The sequence below is a fragment of the Diadema antillarum genome, unplaced genomic scaffold (assembly GCF_040938485.1).
Source record: "Diadema antillarum isolate AM-2024a unplaced genomic scaffold, OU_Dant_1.0 seq00001834_RagTag, whole genome shotgun sequence".
NCBI classification, from domain to species: domain Eukaryota; kingdom Metazoa; phylum Echinodermata; class Echinoidea; order Diadematoida; family Diadematidae; genus Diadema; species Diadema antillarum.
Window position 1 is genome coordinate 132,475 of NW_027272507.1, and position 19,246 is coordinate 151,720.

General features: G+C 40.5%; 1 protein-coding gene across 4 annotated transcripts in view; it reads right to left on the reverse strand.

Annotated features, from left to right (window-relative positions):
* LOC139712646 (homeobox protein Meis1-like) overlaps positions 1–19,246 on the reverse strand; it is a 176,290-nt gene that overhangs the window by 25,660 nt on the left and 131,384 nt on the right. For all 4 annotated transcript variants that reach the window (XR_011709577.1, XR_011709576.1, XR_011709575.1 and 1 more), the window contains exon 9: positions 16,730–16,806. Coding sequence is in view for 1 of the 4 variants with exons in the window: in XM_071624454.1 (XP_071480555.1) it covers positions 16,730–16,806 (77 nt within the window). In the remaining 3 variants the exon portion in view is untranslated. The remainder of the gene's footprint in view (positions 1–16,729; positions 16,807–19,246) is intronic.

The window sequence follows — 19,246 nt, forward strand, 5'->3', positions numbered from 1 at the left end:
AAAAATAAGGTAGAGATTCGTTGGGGAATTCTGTCATTTTGTCTGTCAATGAAATGAAACACTCACACACACACACATATACACACAAAATTATTCTGATGAATGATATGGCATATTTCAGAATCTTACACATTTACCTCCGTATGATGGCCGTGACGGGGAAAAAAAAAGCAGAGCTGTAAGTTACAACCACCGTTTTCGACTGGCGAGCGAGCCATTGCACAACCGTGGGGATGGCATTTGGGGGATATTGTTAGGATTCATGGCGGATAACGATAATGTAGTATGGCAAGAATAATAACACCATCGCCATCAATCATAATCTCCTTCCATTTTTTTTTTAAATTCCAGTTTTCTTTCCCCGCTTCCTTCATCCATTCTATCAATAATTCATATTCTCAATATTTCATCAGAATCTTTATCTCCCTTCCTCTTCTTCTTATTCTTCTCTCTCATTATCACTTCTACCAAACGTATCTACTTATCTCATCTCTCTGGACTCGTACCTTACCATTCTCACACAATTTGCAGAAATCACCACAAACATGCTTAAGGGCAAGTATGAAAGGAAAAAAAATGATGGTTGGCTGAAATAACTTGGTACATGACTGAAACAGAGAGTGAACAGGTGACTACACGCTCAACTGCACCAAAACTTGAAACAATAACGAACTTGAGTCTTATAGGAATGGGAGTCGTCTTTGATCCTCTGTGATTCTTGACATACAGGGCCAAAACAGAGAGAGAGAAACCACCAGGAACAAATAATTATGGATGGAATTTATCTCTTTTTTTTTGGTACAAATCTCACTGCATTACGTATCACTTTCTCACACAGGAGGACAAATGTAGAAAAAAAAATGTAAGTGCTAAAGCTACGCAGCTGATTTGTGCAGATGCAGTACGGATATTGACACTAACTCTCCCTGACATATTATCACAACTTACAGACATACATTTCCCTGCTCTTAATGACGACGTGTTTTTTCCTTACCCCCCTGGCACTGGGTTCAAATGGAAACAACACTCCGGCCTTGATAACTTGTGAAGTGCCAACATCTTCCGCGAGGAGCGTAATGTGAACTGAAAGGACGCAGGGCCATATCTGATCATTTTCTTCCAACCCGTCCGGGCTCGGGAGAATGTGGTTGATGCGATTCCTACTGACTGGCTCAAAATGTGAAGGCCGAGTGAGTTTTTGGACGAACGAGGCACATGTGTCTGGAGTGATTAGCACATTACGGCTCTCGCCCTTCCTGAGAAGGGAAGAAGAAATTGCGATTATTTTGAGGGACTACATTGGCAACATATGTGTCGTCGAGTTTGAATCGTCTCGTTAAAGAGTGCAAACTTACTTGTTTGGCTGAGTCAAATCACACTTGCCAGCATTTGTAATTTTTTCCTTCCACCCTTTCTTACTATTATAATTCTCAATATTTCAATCTCTGGCTGGTCCTTTACACCAGTCTTCTACGGTCCTGCGAACTTGAACTTGAACCCAGCCACCATAGGGCATATTCCACTTCGCCTCCCTCGTCATTTGTGGCTATTTTTTTTTCCAGCTGTTATTGCTGCGCAATTTTTCGTTTGTATATGTTCTTCCCCGGTTTTTCCCCCCCTCCGGCCGACCCCCGTTCCTCCTTCCCTCGCGGCCTCTGGAGAACACCTTTCAACCCGGCACTTCCTGCGACTCGCGACAGCTAGCCCAAATCATGAATATGCACAAGAGCCCCCCCACTCGATTTGCATGAACATGCAATAACACATGATGTAACTTGAGTTCTGTGTTTGCAATGTGACACAGCACTCGCCTTAGCACCGAAGACCTTTCCAAATACTGAATTACGCAGCAGCGGTAACTCCATAATTCCGCCATGAATAAGGCATCGACCATTGTGCGTAGCTTGAAACCCAACTGCTCACTATATCCCCCCTTTCTCTTTTTTTTTCCCCCCACATTTTTCTCAAACCTTTTCCTCTCAGTTTTCTCACGGATTCACGTCCTCTCCTCCTAGAAGCCACTACGAGACAGATCAAACTTCCTGACAGGGTGAATCTTTCCTGGTTTTCATGTCCTCCACTAAAATCCATTCCTAAACATGAATTCTAGAGTTTTGATAGTTGAGACAGCTCTAAATCTGCAGGGGCATCCCATGACAAAGGGCTAAGACTTCATAAATATCTACCACAAGGAGAAAGGATGCGGAGAGGAAGGGGTCGAATGATGTTCCTTTTCTTCCCCTTATGCAGCCAATGACACGAGGGTCATCCCCAGTCTTTCTATTAAATGCTTTCTAAATCTACCTTCTTCTTTTTTTCTTTTTTCTTGTTTTTTCCCCCTCAATTCAAGTGGCTTTCCTCAAGCACAAATGAGGAGTCGTAAACACATCTTGAAACCGTGCAATCTCATTAACTCTTTCGATATCGCAAGTTCATTCCACTTTACAGGCACTAAAAAAGAGTCTCCCCCCTGTCATCAAACATCTATTGCTTCTTACAAAATTCTGATTTTGCTAGGGCAATAACCGCATCTGTGCATTGCTGCAAATATTATCTCAATATGTCAAATACTTTTCTCAGTTGCTTTTATCCTTTTAACTGTCATACATTTTTCCAGTGTTTTCTTTACTTTCCATTTATACCTCCACCATTTTTCACCTCTGCAAATGTTCATAAGTTTCATTTCTTTTTGGCAAGCCAAATCAGATCCAACGTCAAACTATAATGGTTTTGCAAAACCAAAATACAAGTAATAATGTTTCAACAACAATTTTCATTTCTTCAATAAATTCAAAATAATTATTATCGTCACATAAAATGGTACATCTTTTTTTTGTCTCCCTCTCTGGGATCTGAGATCCTCCATCACTCACTACCAAGTCATCCTTTCCTCTTTCTGGGCCATGGCCAGGCCAAATTTAAATTTAGAGATGACCCTATTGACCCCTTTCATAGTCTCTGTGGATGGTATTTTTTCTAGGTTATGAGAAGTCGTGGAGATGGTATAGCGATAGGAAGATTCAGATGTGACTCTTTTTTCGGGCAAGGAATGCATCTCTTTTGAATTTTATCTTGTCGATTTTCAAATCTGGCTGCATCTGTCAAGTGTCTCATGACAGGATCTTATTAAAGGGGATACTCTTTGATTTTTTTTTCCCCCAAGAAATCATGATTGTACAAGTATGGACACATTCTATTTGGTATTTATTTTGTGTGTGTGAATGGTATATGATAATAGCACTACAATTACATGATCTGATGAGAGGTGTCATAGCTTCTTTTGACAGAAAAGACAATCATGGCAGGAATGCAAAAACAGCAGAAAAAAACCCAATCATTCTGACATTTCCATCAAACACTCTGTCTCTCCATCCACCCATCAATCTTTTCTATCCATCTAAATGTGATTATACGGATACATGGGACTTGGATCTGATTAAGAGGGATGCTGGAATGAATTGCGTTCACTACCATGGTTGTTAAATTAACGACTTTAATAGACAGAAAGCAAAAAAAAAAAAATCTGAACATAATCACAAACCCTTCAAGATGACAATTTATTGCAGCATTGAAATCAGCCGCGTCCTCATCAAATATATCCATGATGTTGGATTGGATTGGATTGGATTGGATTGGATTGGATTGCATGGGGAAACATTAAGGCTGCTTCTGCACATGGAATTGAGGTGTTTGAAATATATCATGCAAGACCATTTTGAAGCATGAGAGTGAACAGGTGACAATTCATTATCAAATATGATCGAGAGGGTAGCTACCTTTGGGAGTATGCAAACAAGGTGAATACATCGAGTGATACACAGGTTGCGCTGAAGTACTGGCTCGTGTGCTGGCAGTTCCTGAGTAGCCGAGTAGTAACCTTTACTTTCTGGGCCGATGTTCCCATCACCCCCCCCCCCACCCATCATAACCCCCCCCCCCCCTCCCCCAATCATAACGTAAAGAATTACTTCTGAACAAATCTTTCCCTCCTCTGAATGATCACCATGTCATTCATTTTTGACGTCTTGATAAAACCCTTGATACGAGCGATCCACTTCACGGAGGCAAATCCTCTGTGAATTCTGGTAGCAATTTTGACTCATTTGCAGAAGGTTGATCTGGCAACAGTCATGATTTAACAATGACTTTAAAGTCGGATCAAGGTGACTTAAACGGAGCCAAATCTTTCTTCTCCTTTTTTTTCTTTGGCCCCCGTATTCCAGTCCCACAAAGATCTTGATTGGGACAAGAGATCTGGGTCACACACGGAGAGGGAAAACATGGAGAATGCCCGAAATAGGGTTGGAGTAAACAATTGTACCACAGATGGGTAGAGGTCTTTCCACACACGTAAACAGCAGTGTGGGGCTTGGGTGATGGAGCGGGGAGATTACAAATGGAGTTAGGGAGTTCTTTTCTCTTCTTTTCCTTTCTTTCTTTTTCTCCTCCCTCCCTCCTCCCCATGAGGAAGGAGGGGGAAAAAAGGTATCCAGGGTGGGGTAAGAGTAGGGGGGAGGAGGATGGGTGAGGATACCGAGCAGGGATGATTAATGGGGTAAAATACTCGCCAGGCGCCACGCATCCCAAACTATGCTAATGATAGCTGTGCCCCTCACTGAGTGGTGTGACCATATGGTAGACAGCAGGGGAGCAGGGTGCGTGAAGACTGAATGTGGTCTGCTGCGCTCTTGTGTCGGTCCACATGGAAACTCCCATTCTCGGCAGACATTTATGTTGGGGTGTGAACGCATTCCCCTCATTAGCATATTTGCGAAAGCCACCAAGAATATACGAAGAAAATTTCAATCTCCAATATCCAGATATTACTCTGATGACATCAAATCAACCACTTTTTATTGAAAATGATGGAGATTCTATTATATGGAAGATATATAGAAATTTATGAAGATTATTGATTGATATGGAAAACATTACTTTCCTGTAATATGGGGTTTTGATAACTATATATCGACAAATAAGGAAGGCCTGGCATTAGTGATATAAAACATCACTCCATAATTGCATCTGCCAGTGGAAATGGAAAATCAATGTACACCCATTTCAATGAAAATATCAGAAAGAGACTGTGTAGGGTCAATCTTTTACCAAATATCTTTAGTGTCATATTATATCAAAAGGGCATCAATGATGGGCTGGAAGTTCGGACACACAACCACTCCTCTTGTGACTGACTATATAACCAAGGAGGTATACTAACTCGCCTAAAACCTCCTTGCTATAACATTGCTGTCCCTCCGTGCATAGCCATGAGTCCTTTTAGAAATCATCTGCATCAAGGCTACAAATTTTCTCATCCCTTCTTGTATAAATTTTAACAAAGTTACGGGCTAGCTGGAGAGAACCCGACAGGCACTCAGCAACATGAATAAATCATACACTCTGTCAGCACCCCCCCCCCTCCCCCCCATGGACTACAGGCTTAAAGGAGGAATTAATCTCGCAGGGTGTTCAGACCAAAAAAAATTTGTACTGAAACGGTATAGCTATACACTGAAATTATACGTCTGAACGCTGACTAATGAAACGACGTAAAACAAAATAACGTATAGTGTAACGATGGTCAGAGCATCGTTTCGAACTAGAACTCGATAACAAATCAGCATTCTGTCATGTCCATGATGTGTCTGAATGTATGGTGACCAGAGAACAGTGTAACAAAAGGTGATCCTATACCTGTCACTCATGACCATAACAACGTCATGCGCAGTGAGAAACTGCACATCTATACAACGTTTTCCAGAATGGTCTGTCGGCTATACGATGATTCTCTATACGTCGTTTCTTTATCGAGTTTTGGTATAATTTGGCTTGCGTCTGAACAGGGGATAGGCTGTTTCCTTCCTGAAAAGAAATAGAACTTTACTATGAAGCATAATCCCATCATGGACAAATTTATTTCACAGTAGAGAATCCCAAAGGTGGTTTTTTTTTTTGGGGGGGGGGGGGGTGGGAGAAGGCAGAATCATAAGCATATTATTATCATATAGCATTCTATTAAATTCTAAGAAAGAAAAAGGATGCATGAACTTGTACGAACAAACTAGGTTTTCAAATCATCTTCAACCTCACATCCATGAAGTATCTTTGACGAGTCCAACAAAACTCCCTACATCCCTTTAATACTTATCTTCATCACTTTTTCTTCCAAATAGCAATTTATGCTTGTAAGCACTAAGTAAGCATCCTTTGTATATCCTCTGTCTAAGTTTAAAAAAAGAGTAGATACTAACTTATTGCCTGCAATGACAGCTTATGTGGCAAACGTACTACAATGATCAATACAACAGAGAGTGTAACCATTGGAGACACTTCTGTATTCCCTATGGCTGCACAGAAGATGTCCTACACATTGTCAGTAGACTATCAGGTACTGGTACGTTTCTGCTCTTTTTCAGGTTCACAAATTTTCTTCCTTCTCCACTTTTGACAGCCAAGAAAGCTTGGCTGAAATCATATCAGATAATGAATATATGAAAAACATAGAATAAAATGGTAATGATTGCAATGACTCTACAACTATTACTTCTTCTTCCTCCTACTACTACTACTAATGCTACAAGTACTACTACTACTACTACTACTACTACTACTACTACTACTACTACTACTACTACTATTACTACTACTACTACACTACTATTATTACTACCATTACTACTACTACTTCTACTACTACTTCTACTACTACTATTACTACTACCGCTACTAGTACTATTACTTCTACTACTGCTGCTGCTGCTACTACTACTACTACTACTACTACTACTACTACCAATGATAATAATAATGATGATACCAATGATATTAATAATGACAATAATTATAAAAATATATACCATATAGATACAAATATATTGTATTCTGTCTTTTGTACAATGTATCTGTTATAAGGCCTGTGATACAGTTGAATTATATCATATTCAAATGTCTAGTAGAAGTAGTAATAATGAAAATAATCATATAAGAATAGCAACAATAATGATTATTGCAATTATAATATTCCAACTCCAAAGAGTAATGATTAAATGATATACGTCTCATACTATCATGCTGCTCTTTCAGGTTGTGAGCATATTGAGCACTAAAAAGTAGACTTTGAGACCCAAATCTCTGCACTACTGTGCCAGATTTCCTGAGTATTAATTCATGGCTTCCGATGATTCCAAGGACCTTTGCAACGAAAATATCCCTCCTCCGAAATGATTCATGCCAATCACAAAATGCAACAACATTGATAAAGGCTCCGAAGTACCTTTATAAATAGTTTATGAATAGTATAGGCGAGTGTGTCATCTTGTGTGCAAGTAGTAATGATGAGTCCATTTTACACACGCACACACACATTCACACATCCTAACACACAGACACACTCAGAGCAACAATCACGTGCATATTTTATGTTATATCGGCTATGATCGTGCTGTTGCCTTTACGTACTGCTGTGGTTTTATTTAAATGCAGACGTACAATTAGGTATGCCGACTATTGCCCACATTGTACTATCCAGTTATAAGCGAAGTTTCACAAGCAATTGCAGAATGACACAATATCAGTTAAATCGATGTTCCTTTACTGGAGAATCTTACATATATCATGGAAAGGAACATGAGAAAAAAACAACAACAACATATTCCAAGCATGTTGCTCACACAAACTCCGGTTTAACAAAAAAATGAAGCTAGTTGGTGCATTGCTACACAGGGACTGTACTTTTGAAAATCAAGATATTTTTGCGGCATGAACATTTTTGCGAATTGGAGCCAACAGCCTTTTTTCACAGCATGATATTTTTGCAAATTGCCTCTGGCATTCAATGCATATAGTGTGGACAGGAACTTCAGCATGCATTTTAATTTCGTGAATCTTGGCTCTCTCAAAATTCACGAAATTCGCATGCACGTTAACATTAATCATTTTACTCTACATCTTTGCATGCAAGAGTGAAAACTTCAATTAAATCATGTTATTTTTGTTTTCAATCTATTGAAAATACTTCCCTCTCCCCTGTACATACAGAGAATGATAAATATGTTCAGCATAGCCATGCCTACGGCATATACATTTGTTTTCACTAATACATTTGTTTGGCATTGTAGAGGAGGACGACCACCATTTTGCAGCGAATGGTACACAAACACAAACACAAAGAAAGAAAGAAATCTACGAAAGTGCAAGATGCAGCTTTTTCTCTCAAAACACGCAATCTTGCTCAGCACTATATTACTACACAGTCGAATGGCAAAAATAAAACTGATCAGGGAACCATTATAGACACTTAAAAATAAAAATAAAAATAACAAAACCCTGCTGCAGCATTATTACCCTTCTTTCCACCATGCAGGCCTCGACAGCCAGCGAAAGTCCACATATATATAAATTCCGACTCCAAAACGAGGAAAACCCAGATGAATATTTCATGTTTCCCCTTACAATATTCATCTAGGCAGATGGCGTCGAATTACAGCAGAGAGTCACTCCACTTCTATGTAGCCCAGCTTTCTACCTGTGTGAATACATATGTGTCTCGCTGTGTTTCATGCACTTTTTGTGTTTTTTTACTACGCATATGCTGGGCTGCATTTGTGTGTGTGAGTGAGTGTGTGTGTGTGTGTGTGTGTGTGTGTGTGTGTGTGTGTGTTTGTGTGTGTGTGTGTGTGTGTGAGTGTGTGCGTGAGTGTGTGTGTGAGTGTGTGTGTGTGTCTGTGTGTAAGTGTGTGTGTTCTTTTTTTTTTGGGCATATTCCCTGCGTGTCTTTCAGCACCCCCATTCATCACTGCCTCATAGCCTGGTTGCTAAACAGTTAGTTATAGGCGTCACGATATTACAGATTCATTTGACGCTCCGCTCTCCTCCCCACCCCTCCCCTCCCCTCCCTTCCCCATCCCCACCCAACCCCCCCCCCCCCATCATAAATGAACGGCACGCAACGGTCACAAACTGCTGCTGTCCTTACAGAAAGCAAAGAGCTGGCACTTCCGAAATAGAGCTATGCACCGTTTAACCTTGAACGACATCTACTGGCAAAGGGAAATGTAGCACATTGTTGTTTTGTTTTGTTTTGTTTTGTTTTGTTTTATTTTTCTAATGGAGCCACGGTGTTTCATAACACCAAGGCTCTATGTGTTACAAACAAATGGAATTTGATGAACAGATATGTAGCTTCATTGATTACCTGAATTTGCTAAGAATTTACAACATATTGTATGCTACAGATGACATTACCTAATTTCTATTCATATTTTCACAATTAAATACGATCATTGTCATGCGACCATTCGCAGACAAATGTACACGTTCACAGAGCAGTTAAAGGTACTGTTTACCTATGGAAGCAGTGATTTAAAAATAAATGTTTGAGTTATCACAATTGACACACATGTATAGGTCAGTTGTATCACAAAACATCCTACCATATAAAGATTTTGCAATAAAGCCTAAAATATAAGGAGATGTCACTATTTTTCTTAATACACCGTAACTGTAGACGGTTTATTCTAGAAACAATTTTACCATAACTATTGTTTACATTTTGCATATTACATTGATTATACTGATTAACATTTTTACACTGGTTGTTTCTATTCTGAACTCATATCTTAGAACTATTTTGAAGCACTAGAGTTGGAATTTTGTTTCATCTGCAAATCGTAAATAATGCCTTTAATCTTTAGAGTTACCACTCAATGTTGATGGAATATCTACATTACTTGTTTCAGGCAAATCACTTTCTTCTTTTCCAGTACAAATGGTCAAGTAAAAAAAGAAAAATCAAATTTGATGAATTAAAATGAAGTCCATATGAACAATTTCAGGGAATTATTTCCCTTCTTGATAATGAATAGCAATTTTAGTTGATAGACATACATTTTGAACAAAGTGGTACACAATTCTATATAACGGTAATGAAACTGCTACACAAATGAAATTTTGTGTAGCAGTCATATCCACAACGAACAGCTAATTACTATGTGATATTGGGAGAATTATTCCCTAAATTTCATGAATATGAGGATATATACACAGAACATACCACACCTTTTAAAAATATTCTCATATGATACAGCTGTACTGAAATGAAACATAAACTAATCTGCAAATCAGTTTCTATATAGGGAAAAGTTTTCAAATGCAGTCTTCTCTTTCACTTATCTATGAAATAGAATGGGGGTGTATCTTTTTCTTTGTACTCTTACATGCAAAAAGAAAGGAGACAATTTCACCACCCCTCCCCCCCCCCTTCCCAGTAAGAGAAAGTAAGAAAGAGTGGTATATCCTGTCACTAAAACATGCCTGGGTGATTGTGCTAATTTTTGATGGGTCAGTATTGATTGGCAAAAGCAGTGGAGTCAAATAGCGACCATCAGACCCCGAGGCGAGGGTAGGAGGCGCTGGGATGAATATGACTCGTGAAAAGATAGCCTACCCTACCTACCTTTAGAAATGAAACTTTCACCGCTGAAATACCATATCGGGAAATGCTTGCAAATGTAATGCAGTCAAAGGAGTGCTTCAGTGTCTTTTTCGTCAAGATATTATAAACTTGTAAAAAAGAAAGAGAAAGAATAAATTGCAAAGCAATCAAAAGTTTGTTGTATAATGCTGTCACATCTTTGAGAAGGAAAATTGAGAGAAACTGTGGCATTTTCAGTCTGTTTTTTCCCCTTCTTCCTTTCTTATGTTCAGTTTTTTCAATGTTGCTTGTCACTGAGAAGGAGGCAAAAGAAGATAGCTGGCAGGCGAGGGAGGCTGCGGCCGTCTCAGCAGACGGCACTAAAAACTACTGATGGGCAAGGCCGCGGATGATGGAAAGAATCATCCGCACCCTTGAGCCGGTATGATACCCAATCTGGCTGAGCTTCTATCCCCTGACACGGAGGGCAAGCCTCCGTGGCTGTGTGTCACGTTACGAGCAGCTTGTTACCCACGGCGATCCACGGGCCGATCATCAACCATTTTTCTGCCAGCATTACCCCTCATCCTTCCCCCCCCCCTTCCCTTTACTCTGGCTGAAACTGTGGATGCCCTCTCCTCTCCCCTCCAAACACACTCACACACACACACAAACACCTTGTGTAGAGATGGAGTTGGGCCTTCGTCGTTGGCATGGCAACAAGCAGGACTGGAGTACGAAGCTTGAAGGAGCTGCGAATTGGTTACAGATACTGGTGGGTAAGGTTTTCGAGACATTAATTAACTGCAAGCAGTTTCCCTTTTTCCTCACCAAAGCAAAACAAAAAGAAGAAAAAAATGAAGATATCTTCCCCCTCCCCCCCCCCCACCATTTCTCTCATTATTCTGTTTGCATACTTCGTTGACTATGTCCCATTTGGGTCCACAGCATTTGCATCTCTATAATTGCCAGAAATTGGGCTAATTCTCTGTAGTTTATGCTTCAGTGTTCACTTTCTCCCCCATAGCGGATAAGAGTGAGGCGGGGGAGTGGAAAGGGAGGATCCGCCTCTCACAGAAAGGGTTACATTGTTTGGAAGGGAAGGGGCAGCGTGAAAGGTGCCTGGGTATTCTTTCAAGGCCCGTAGGCAAAGCAGTCCTGGCCGGCACGCTGGGGAAATATGACCGCCTAACTGGTTCTGAGAAATATAGAATATTGCGCCTGTGGGCACAGTTTCCATTCTAGGAGCTCTTCTTGAAAAAAAAAAAAATAGCCGATTGCTTTAAAGGGGGAGGTGTAAGTTGCTCCGGGGGCGAGTGACGTGCCAATTTTGCCCATCACACAATGTGGTGTCACTTTCATACACAGACACATATTGTGCAGAGAATGAAAAATGCGCAATCTTGCAAAGTAAATGTGACAACACAACGTACTGGGGATGGGAGATAGAAGGTGTGTGTGGGGTGGGGGTTGGGGTGGGAGAACACTTCCCATTCAATGCAATTGTGGCCGACCGCACACTGCAATTGGTGCAAAGATTGAGGCAAAACAGATGCAATGCGAACCCAATTTCCCCAACTGAAACATGGGCCTGAAGATTTGTTTTCATCAAAGAAGTTGTTTTTGTAGAGCTTTAACTCTCAGACGGATGACTATAATTATGTAAAATGTGATGAGTTATTGTGATCGGATTTAAAGTCAAGATCAGCCTATCAGTTTGTGTATGTACATTTTTATGCAGGGGGTATATGGTTATCACTACTGCTGAGATTAATCAAAACTCATCTTCATGATTTATCTGCTATTCCTTTTTAAAGGCATACTCTTACAGGCAGAAACTTAAAACCTAAGACAAAATAGTCTCTTGTGTAAGTCTTTTCACTTTTTCCTTACTCTTTCAGTTTTACATAAATCCGGTTTGATGCGGATGCTAGCGTGCATAGCGAGGTGAGAGAGAAAAGGAAGGAATACCCTTATAAAAATCTTAGGTTGCGGCAAGCTTGCAGCAAGCTTGCGGTAAGCTTGCGGCAACCTTAATTAGCTTGTATTAAAGAGTGCAAGCTTGCGCATGCTTATTGCCATCTTACTGCAAGCATGATACAAACTTGGCATCCCCTGGTAAGCTTGCTGCAAGCTTGCGGTAAGCTTGCTGCAAGCTTGCGGTAAGCTTGCAGCAACTTACCATTAGCTTGTGGACGATTGCAAGGTCGCAGATATGATTGCAAAAATAATCGCAAGCTTGCAGATTGTGTCGCAAGCTTGCAGATAAGTTTGCAAGACCATATGAAAGCTGTGCAAGCTTATGACAAGCTTGCGGTGAGACAACTAACAGCTCTGCAAGCTGGCCGTAAGCTTGCAAGTAATGCAGAAATCTCCGCAAGCTTACCACAAGCTTGCAGGCCATTATCAGAATTTCTGTGAGCTTGTCGCAAGCTTGCAGGTTGTTAAAGAAAACTCCTCAAGCTTACTTAAGCTTGTGAACTGTGATCAAAATTTTTGCATGCTTGCTGCAAGCTTGCGGGTTAGAACTTCGCAAGCATGCAAAATGCAGTCAAAATCTTCGTGAGCTTGTCCCAAGCTAAAGCTTGTGGGTAAATTGTTAGAGCAAATTCTGCAACCTTACCGCAAGCTTACTGCAACTGTATGGCCACGATCAAAATCTTTGCAAGCTTGTCGCAAGCTTGTCGCAAGCTTGTCGCAAGCTTATAGGTTAATTGATAGAGAAAATTGCCTGGTGCCCTCTCAGTTACAAAAAAGAAAGTTACTTTGTTCACTCTGAAATTCAAAATGGCGGGTTGACTGTTTCTGTGTGCAGCTTAGATTTAAGGACAATAATTCTGTTAAAGGTATGAAATTGATTAATACTATTATAACTAACTGCATGCATTAACATGCTGAATAACTTCACCATATTTTCATTCCCCATAAACCTCAATAATCTACACATTTTAACAAAGTAATCATAGTAACTTCCCCTAAATGTGCAATACAGTCCCACCCATTGTAATTTGTGTGTGTATTAACAGGTATTTTTATTGTTACATATAACTCAATACCGGTACATTCTGCATACCTCTTTTTTTTTTAATAGTAAAATAAATGAATGTATAACAGATTTGAGTGTATTATTTATACTTCATCCTTTTTTTTTAATGTTTCACTTTTGTGCAAATTTCAATTAAATTTCCTAATTGTATCCCCCGAACAGAGTTCGGAGGATACTATGGATTTGGCCTCGTTGCACCGCTGCGTCCGCTGCATCCGCGTCCGCCACAGAGATTTTCTTGTGAGAGCGCTCTACTGGCTGCAGTTCTTCGTAGATCATCTTTAAATTTGGCATGAAGGTGTATTATGGTACAACGAAGATGTTTGTTGTTTCTGGTGATGGCGCCCTCGCTTGTTCTGTCTTTATACATGAAAATAAGGTCAATTTAACAGGGTCTGCTTGTGTGTGCAACGTACGCTGGCCTTGTTTCTTGACCGATTTTTTTTTTCAAATTTGGTAGGCCTATGTATTAATGTATCATAGTCAAATCTATACACCTACGTGTATACCTATTGATAATGCTGCCCTCACTGTTCCACCTTTTACAGGGTCAAAGGTCACCCTGATCATGTCAAAATTTGCAAATGTGCTTATATATGCAATAACTTGATTGTTACTCAACGGATTTTATTCAGACTTGCTAAGGAGGTGTATGGGTGGTCATTCTACATGAAGGACACAACAGTTTGTGGTGATGGCGCCCTCAGTGTTCCGACTTGGATGCCATGTCACATTTCTTGTGTGTGCTCTATCAGCCACATTTCTTATTAGATTTTCTTCAAATTTGGCAAAAAGGTGCATCATAGTGAAATCAAGGTGCCTATTGTTTTTGGTGGTGGTGCCCTCGCTTGTTCCGTCTTTATACATGAAAAGGTAAATTCAACAGGGTCTGCTTGTGTGTGTGATGCTGGCCTTGTTTCTCGACTGATTTTTTTCAAATTTGGTATCATGTAAAGGTATCATAGTCAAATCTATACACCTATACCTACAGTGTATTGATAATGCTGCCCTCACTGTTCTAGCTTTTACAGGTTCAAAGGTCACCCTGACCATGTCAAAATTTGCAAAAATGCTTAAATATTTATGCAATGACTTGATCGTTACTCACTGGATTTTACTCAGACTTGCTATTTTAAAGGAGGTGCGGGTGGTCAATCTACATTGTACATGAAGGACACATAACAGTTTGTGGTGACAGCACCTTCAGTGTTCCGACTTGGAGGCCATGTCACATATCTTGTATATGCTCTATTCATAGCTATTTAGAAGCGACATTTCTTGTCAGATTTTATTCAGGCTTGCTATGGAGGTTTTGTGGGGGGTTATTCTAGGTACCGGTAACAAAAGTTTTCATTGACAGCGTCCTCATTGTTCCAACTTTTAAGGATATATGTCATATTTCTTGTATGTGCTGTATGGTACTACATGTAACCTCAATTCTTATGGGATTTAATTATTCAGACTTGCTAAGGATCGGTAAACGAATGATCATTGTACATGTACATGTAGGACACAACAGCTTGTGGTGGTGGTGCCCTCAGTGCTCCAACTTAGATGCCAGTCACATTTCTTGTGCATGCTCTATCAGCCACATTTCTTGTTGAATTTTGTTCAAACTTGCTATTGAGGTTTATGGGGAGTTATTCTAGGTAACAAAAATGTTCATTGCCAGTGCTCTCATTGTTCAAACTTTTATAAGATGACATGTTATATTCCTTGTATGTGCTATATACCAGCCTCATTTCTTGTCAGATTTTATTGTATCCTGCGACAGTTGCCATATTATACAACATTCTGGCCTAAAGTAATCCAGATGGGGAATGGGAGATTGGTTCAGGGGATACAATGTATGTGAAGAGTTGTTCGCAAAAACCGATAAGTCCATATTTACCAAATGGAGATATTTGCGATTAAAGGTCAAGAAAAATAAAGAGAATAATAAGGAAATTTTTGCTTCTTTTGACCGTAACTTCAAAAATGTACCTTTATATGTAAGGACCAATATATCATTTTAAGGGTATAATTTGTACTTTATAACAGAAACCGTACTTCAAAATCTTCAAAAATGGACTTATCGGTTTTTGCGAACAAACTCTTCAAGTGCTTGAATGGGTCTCCTGTGCGAGCGCTCTATAGTAATCAAATTTCTTAATTTCTTTAAAAAACTAAGCTTGCAAAGGCTTGCGACAAGCTTAGCAGCAAGCATTCCGTGAACTGGTGGCATAGCACACAAGGTTGCAAACTCCCTGCAAGCTTGCAGGTCAGCTAGCCCTGCAAGGTTGCCAGAAGTCAATACACAAGACTGCAAATTTGCAGGTCAGCTACCAGTAGCCCTGCAAGGTTGCGGCAAGCTAATATGCAAGGTTTCAAACTTTGTGCCAGCTTGCAGGTCAGCTAGCCCTGGAAGGTTGCAGCAAGCTAGCATGTTAGGTTGCGGCTGCTCATTTGAATATTTGGAACCCTGCAAGCTTGCCGCAAGCTTGCCACAGACTGGCCCGCAAGCTTGCAGTGAGCTAGCCAGCAAGCTTGCGGCAAGCTAAAAACTTTGTGCAAGCTTGCAGGTATGTGAGCTAGCCCTGCAAGGTTGCAGCAAGCTAGTATGCAAATTTGCAGCAGCTCATTTAAATATTTGGAACCCTGCAAGCTTGCTGCAAGCTTGCTGCAAGCTTGCCACAGGCTGGCCCGCAAGCTTGCAGTGAGCTGGCCGGCAAGCTTGCGGCAAGCTAAAAACTTTGTGCAAGCTTGCAGGTATGTGAGCTAGCCCTGCAAGGTTGCAGCAAGCTAGTATGCAAATTTTCGGCAGCTCATTTAAATATTTGGAACCCTGCAAGCTTGCTGCAAGCTTGCCGCAAGCTTGCCGCAAGCTTGCCGCAAGCTTGCCGCAAGCTTGCCAAGATCTGACCCGCAAGCTTGTGGCAAGCTAATCCGCAAGCTTGCGGCAAGCTTGCGAGGCATGCTTTACAGATTTGTATAAGGGTATGATGGTGATATAATTATAAATGTTTATCTTATCAATTAATGCTGTGTATGCATAAAATTCCACCTATCTGCATTATACAACATACATATCATTTTAAATGGATATCATGACATTCACTCCACATTCCAGAAAATTTCCCTTCCCCTCCCCTCCCACAACACCCCCCCCCTTTTAAATCCGCCTGAAAGCTGGCTCCTGTTGCCAGGGGCAACCAGGCAGCTGTTGGTTCGGGGACCCGATTCCTACACTGGTGCCATCCAGAAGAAAGGGATGCTATTTTTTTTGAACTCACCAGTTATTAACTTGCAGGATCGTCAGTCCTGTGTCCTGAGCCAACTGCTTCTTCTGCTCTTCCGATGGGTAGGGATGCTGTGCACGGAGAGAGGAAACGACGGAAAGAAGCGGCGATTGAACGAAAAATTAATGAATGAGAGATATGAATTTTATATCTAATAATCATCCTACTAGGAGTGACTTCCACAAGAGAACAATCACGGGCAATGTAGATTTCCTTTTGTCATGTTTGAACATTTTCATGGTAAAAGTTCAGACATGCCTGGTAGCATTATCTGTGTGTGTGTCTGTCGTTGAAGGGATATGGGATGTATCGGGTAAGCCTCTTCATAAATGTGTATAAAAATCTTCAATAATTCAGAAGAAGCAGGACAGGACTCCATCACAGGAGGTACTAATAGCATCAACTGCAGTTGAAAGATAAGGAGGAGGGGTAGAAAGATTGCTTAATAGCAGATGATAGCATGTTATTATTTGCTTCAGAACAAGTGGTTATTCCCATGAAGATTTGCTTTTGTTATGATCATCAAATGAATAGAAAAAAAGAGAATGATCAACATCCACCATGAAATGACAAATCTTTTCACTGGAAATCAGTCCTCATGATGCTACAACAGGCCCATTTGCACAGCCACTGATAGTCTCAATTATTTGCATCGTGATTCAACTTGTTACGAAAAAAAAAATTGATGCATGAGGACATAATGATCGCGACTGTACATGAGGTTGGAATCTCAATCTGCCCGCCACTAAAAGTGCGACGTTTTGGAAATAGTCACTATTATTTTTTTCTAATTAGTTTTAGATCATTTGTGGTGGACAGTATGCAGGAACAATGTGCGAAATCGTACCAGTTTTTATATCTTATAATGAAAGGCATGTGTTGGACTCTTCTGGACATTCGGATAAAAGTCAGGTAAAACTATGAGACTTGGGCATGCGCAGTTTGGCCTCACTCAAACTGGTGTGATTTTGACTGTGAGTGGGTAACTAAAAAAGTGCAATTTGAATCGTGATTGAAACCCCTCCTTTTCAGGGCATGTAAAATAGGCCCAAGATGTTCGGTGGGTAGGTAGGAAAACCACTCTAAGAAGTCGATCCCATTCCATTTGCCAGTGAAAATAAACTGGCTCAATTCAACTTATGTGAACTGAGCCTCCTTGGTTGACCAGATGACTTTTTTATTTATGACTTCTTGAGCTGGAAAAGAACCCCCCAAAATCAGCTCCTCATCTAATATCAATTCTCCTGCAACAAAGGAAAGGACTTTCCCTCCGGGGAAGGGGGGAGAGAGGAAGAATTTGAATGACAGGAAAAGGTAAAGATGAAGGAAATTGTGATGGAAAATTGAAGCAGTGATAATGATCTTGAGTCAGCCAAAGAAAACTACCAACTTCACGAGAAGCTTGAACTTGGAGTCAACCCCTGCTCAGATGGAAGTCTTGTGGTCTCACTCCCATTTCTCCAGGAAAAGATCACCGAACATTAAGGGGTTCCGAGAGCACTACCACAAGACACGGGATTGGCGGAAACCAGCAGGGAGAAAATAGGGGGTCAGCCGCGGAATGAGATGTGCGGCGGCAGTCACAGACATCAACTTGATATTCAGTGTAGTCTGAGTGGAGACTTAGTCCCAACAAGTGGTTTATATTGTTGGCTTTTACGTCAGTACAAAAGAATGGAAAGAGGAACTGTACAGACAAAAAATGGTAATATGAGAAGAAAAAGAAGGAAAAAGAGAATGCCAAATTCAGCTGAAAACCAGCACAACGGCGTGGAGATATTTTAGCAGCGTCGATTTCAGAATATGGACGAAGTGGGTATTCAATTTCAGACACTACAAACACAGTGTTAGGAAAAGGTGGGCGAACATCTGAGCTTATCCTTCTGAGCCGAGACTACACAAATCGAAAGGAAAGGCACATGAAAATGAAGAGATAATGATGTCAAATTACCGGAAATAGACATAGACAGATCGAAAATCAGCCCAGGAAAGAGACCAAGAGACAATAAATTTGATGAAAATGCAGACTTTAAAAGAAGGAAAGAAAGAGAGCGAGAGGGGACTAGACACAGGACAAGAAAGTATTAATCATTTCAAGGCACGCAAATTTGGGAACATTCCAACAAAAATACACACAAATATATACATCTATGACCTTTGGATGCACGGCAACGAAGGTATTATTTCCTCACATCTCCCCCAAAACTCTTAAACGCCTTTCCTGTGCAATAATACTAGCTTCCCCAGGGAAATTGATAAATTTTTCTGTTCATCTGGGCGGCAACTTTTATGGGCACCTCCCTTTATCAAAAGGTGTGATCTCTAGGATGATGTCATTTTGCATTTTGCACCCACGCCAGGAAAAGGGGGGTTAACCGAATAGAATGGAAGAAATCTGATTGCATAGCAGTCCCTGATCATATCAAAATGTTAACTTATCTTCTGTCAGAGGTTATTCACATTTTATTTACCTTCTCCTTTGTTTCTTTTTCCTGTTTAAATGTTCCTTAA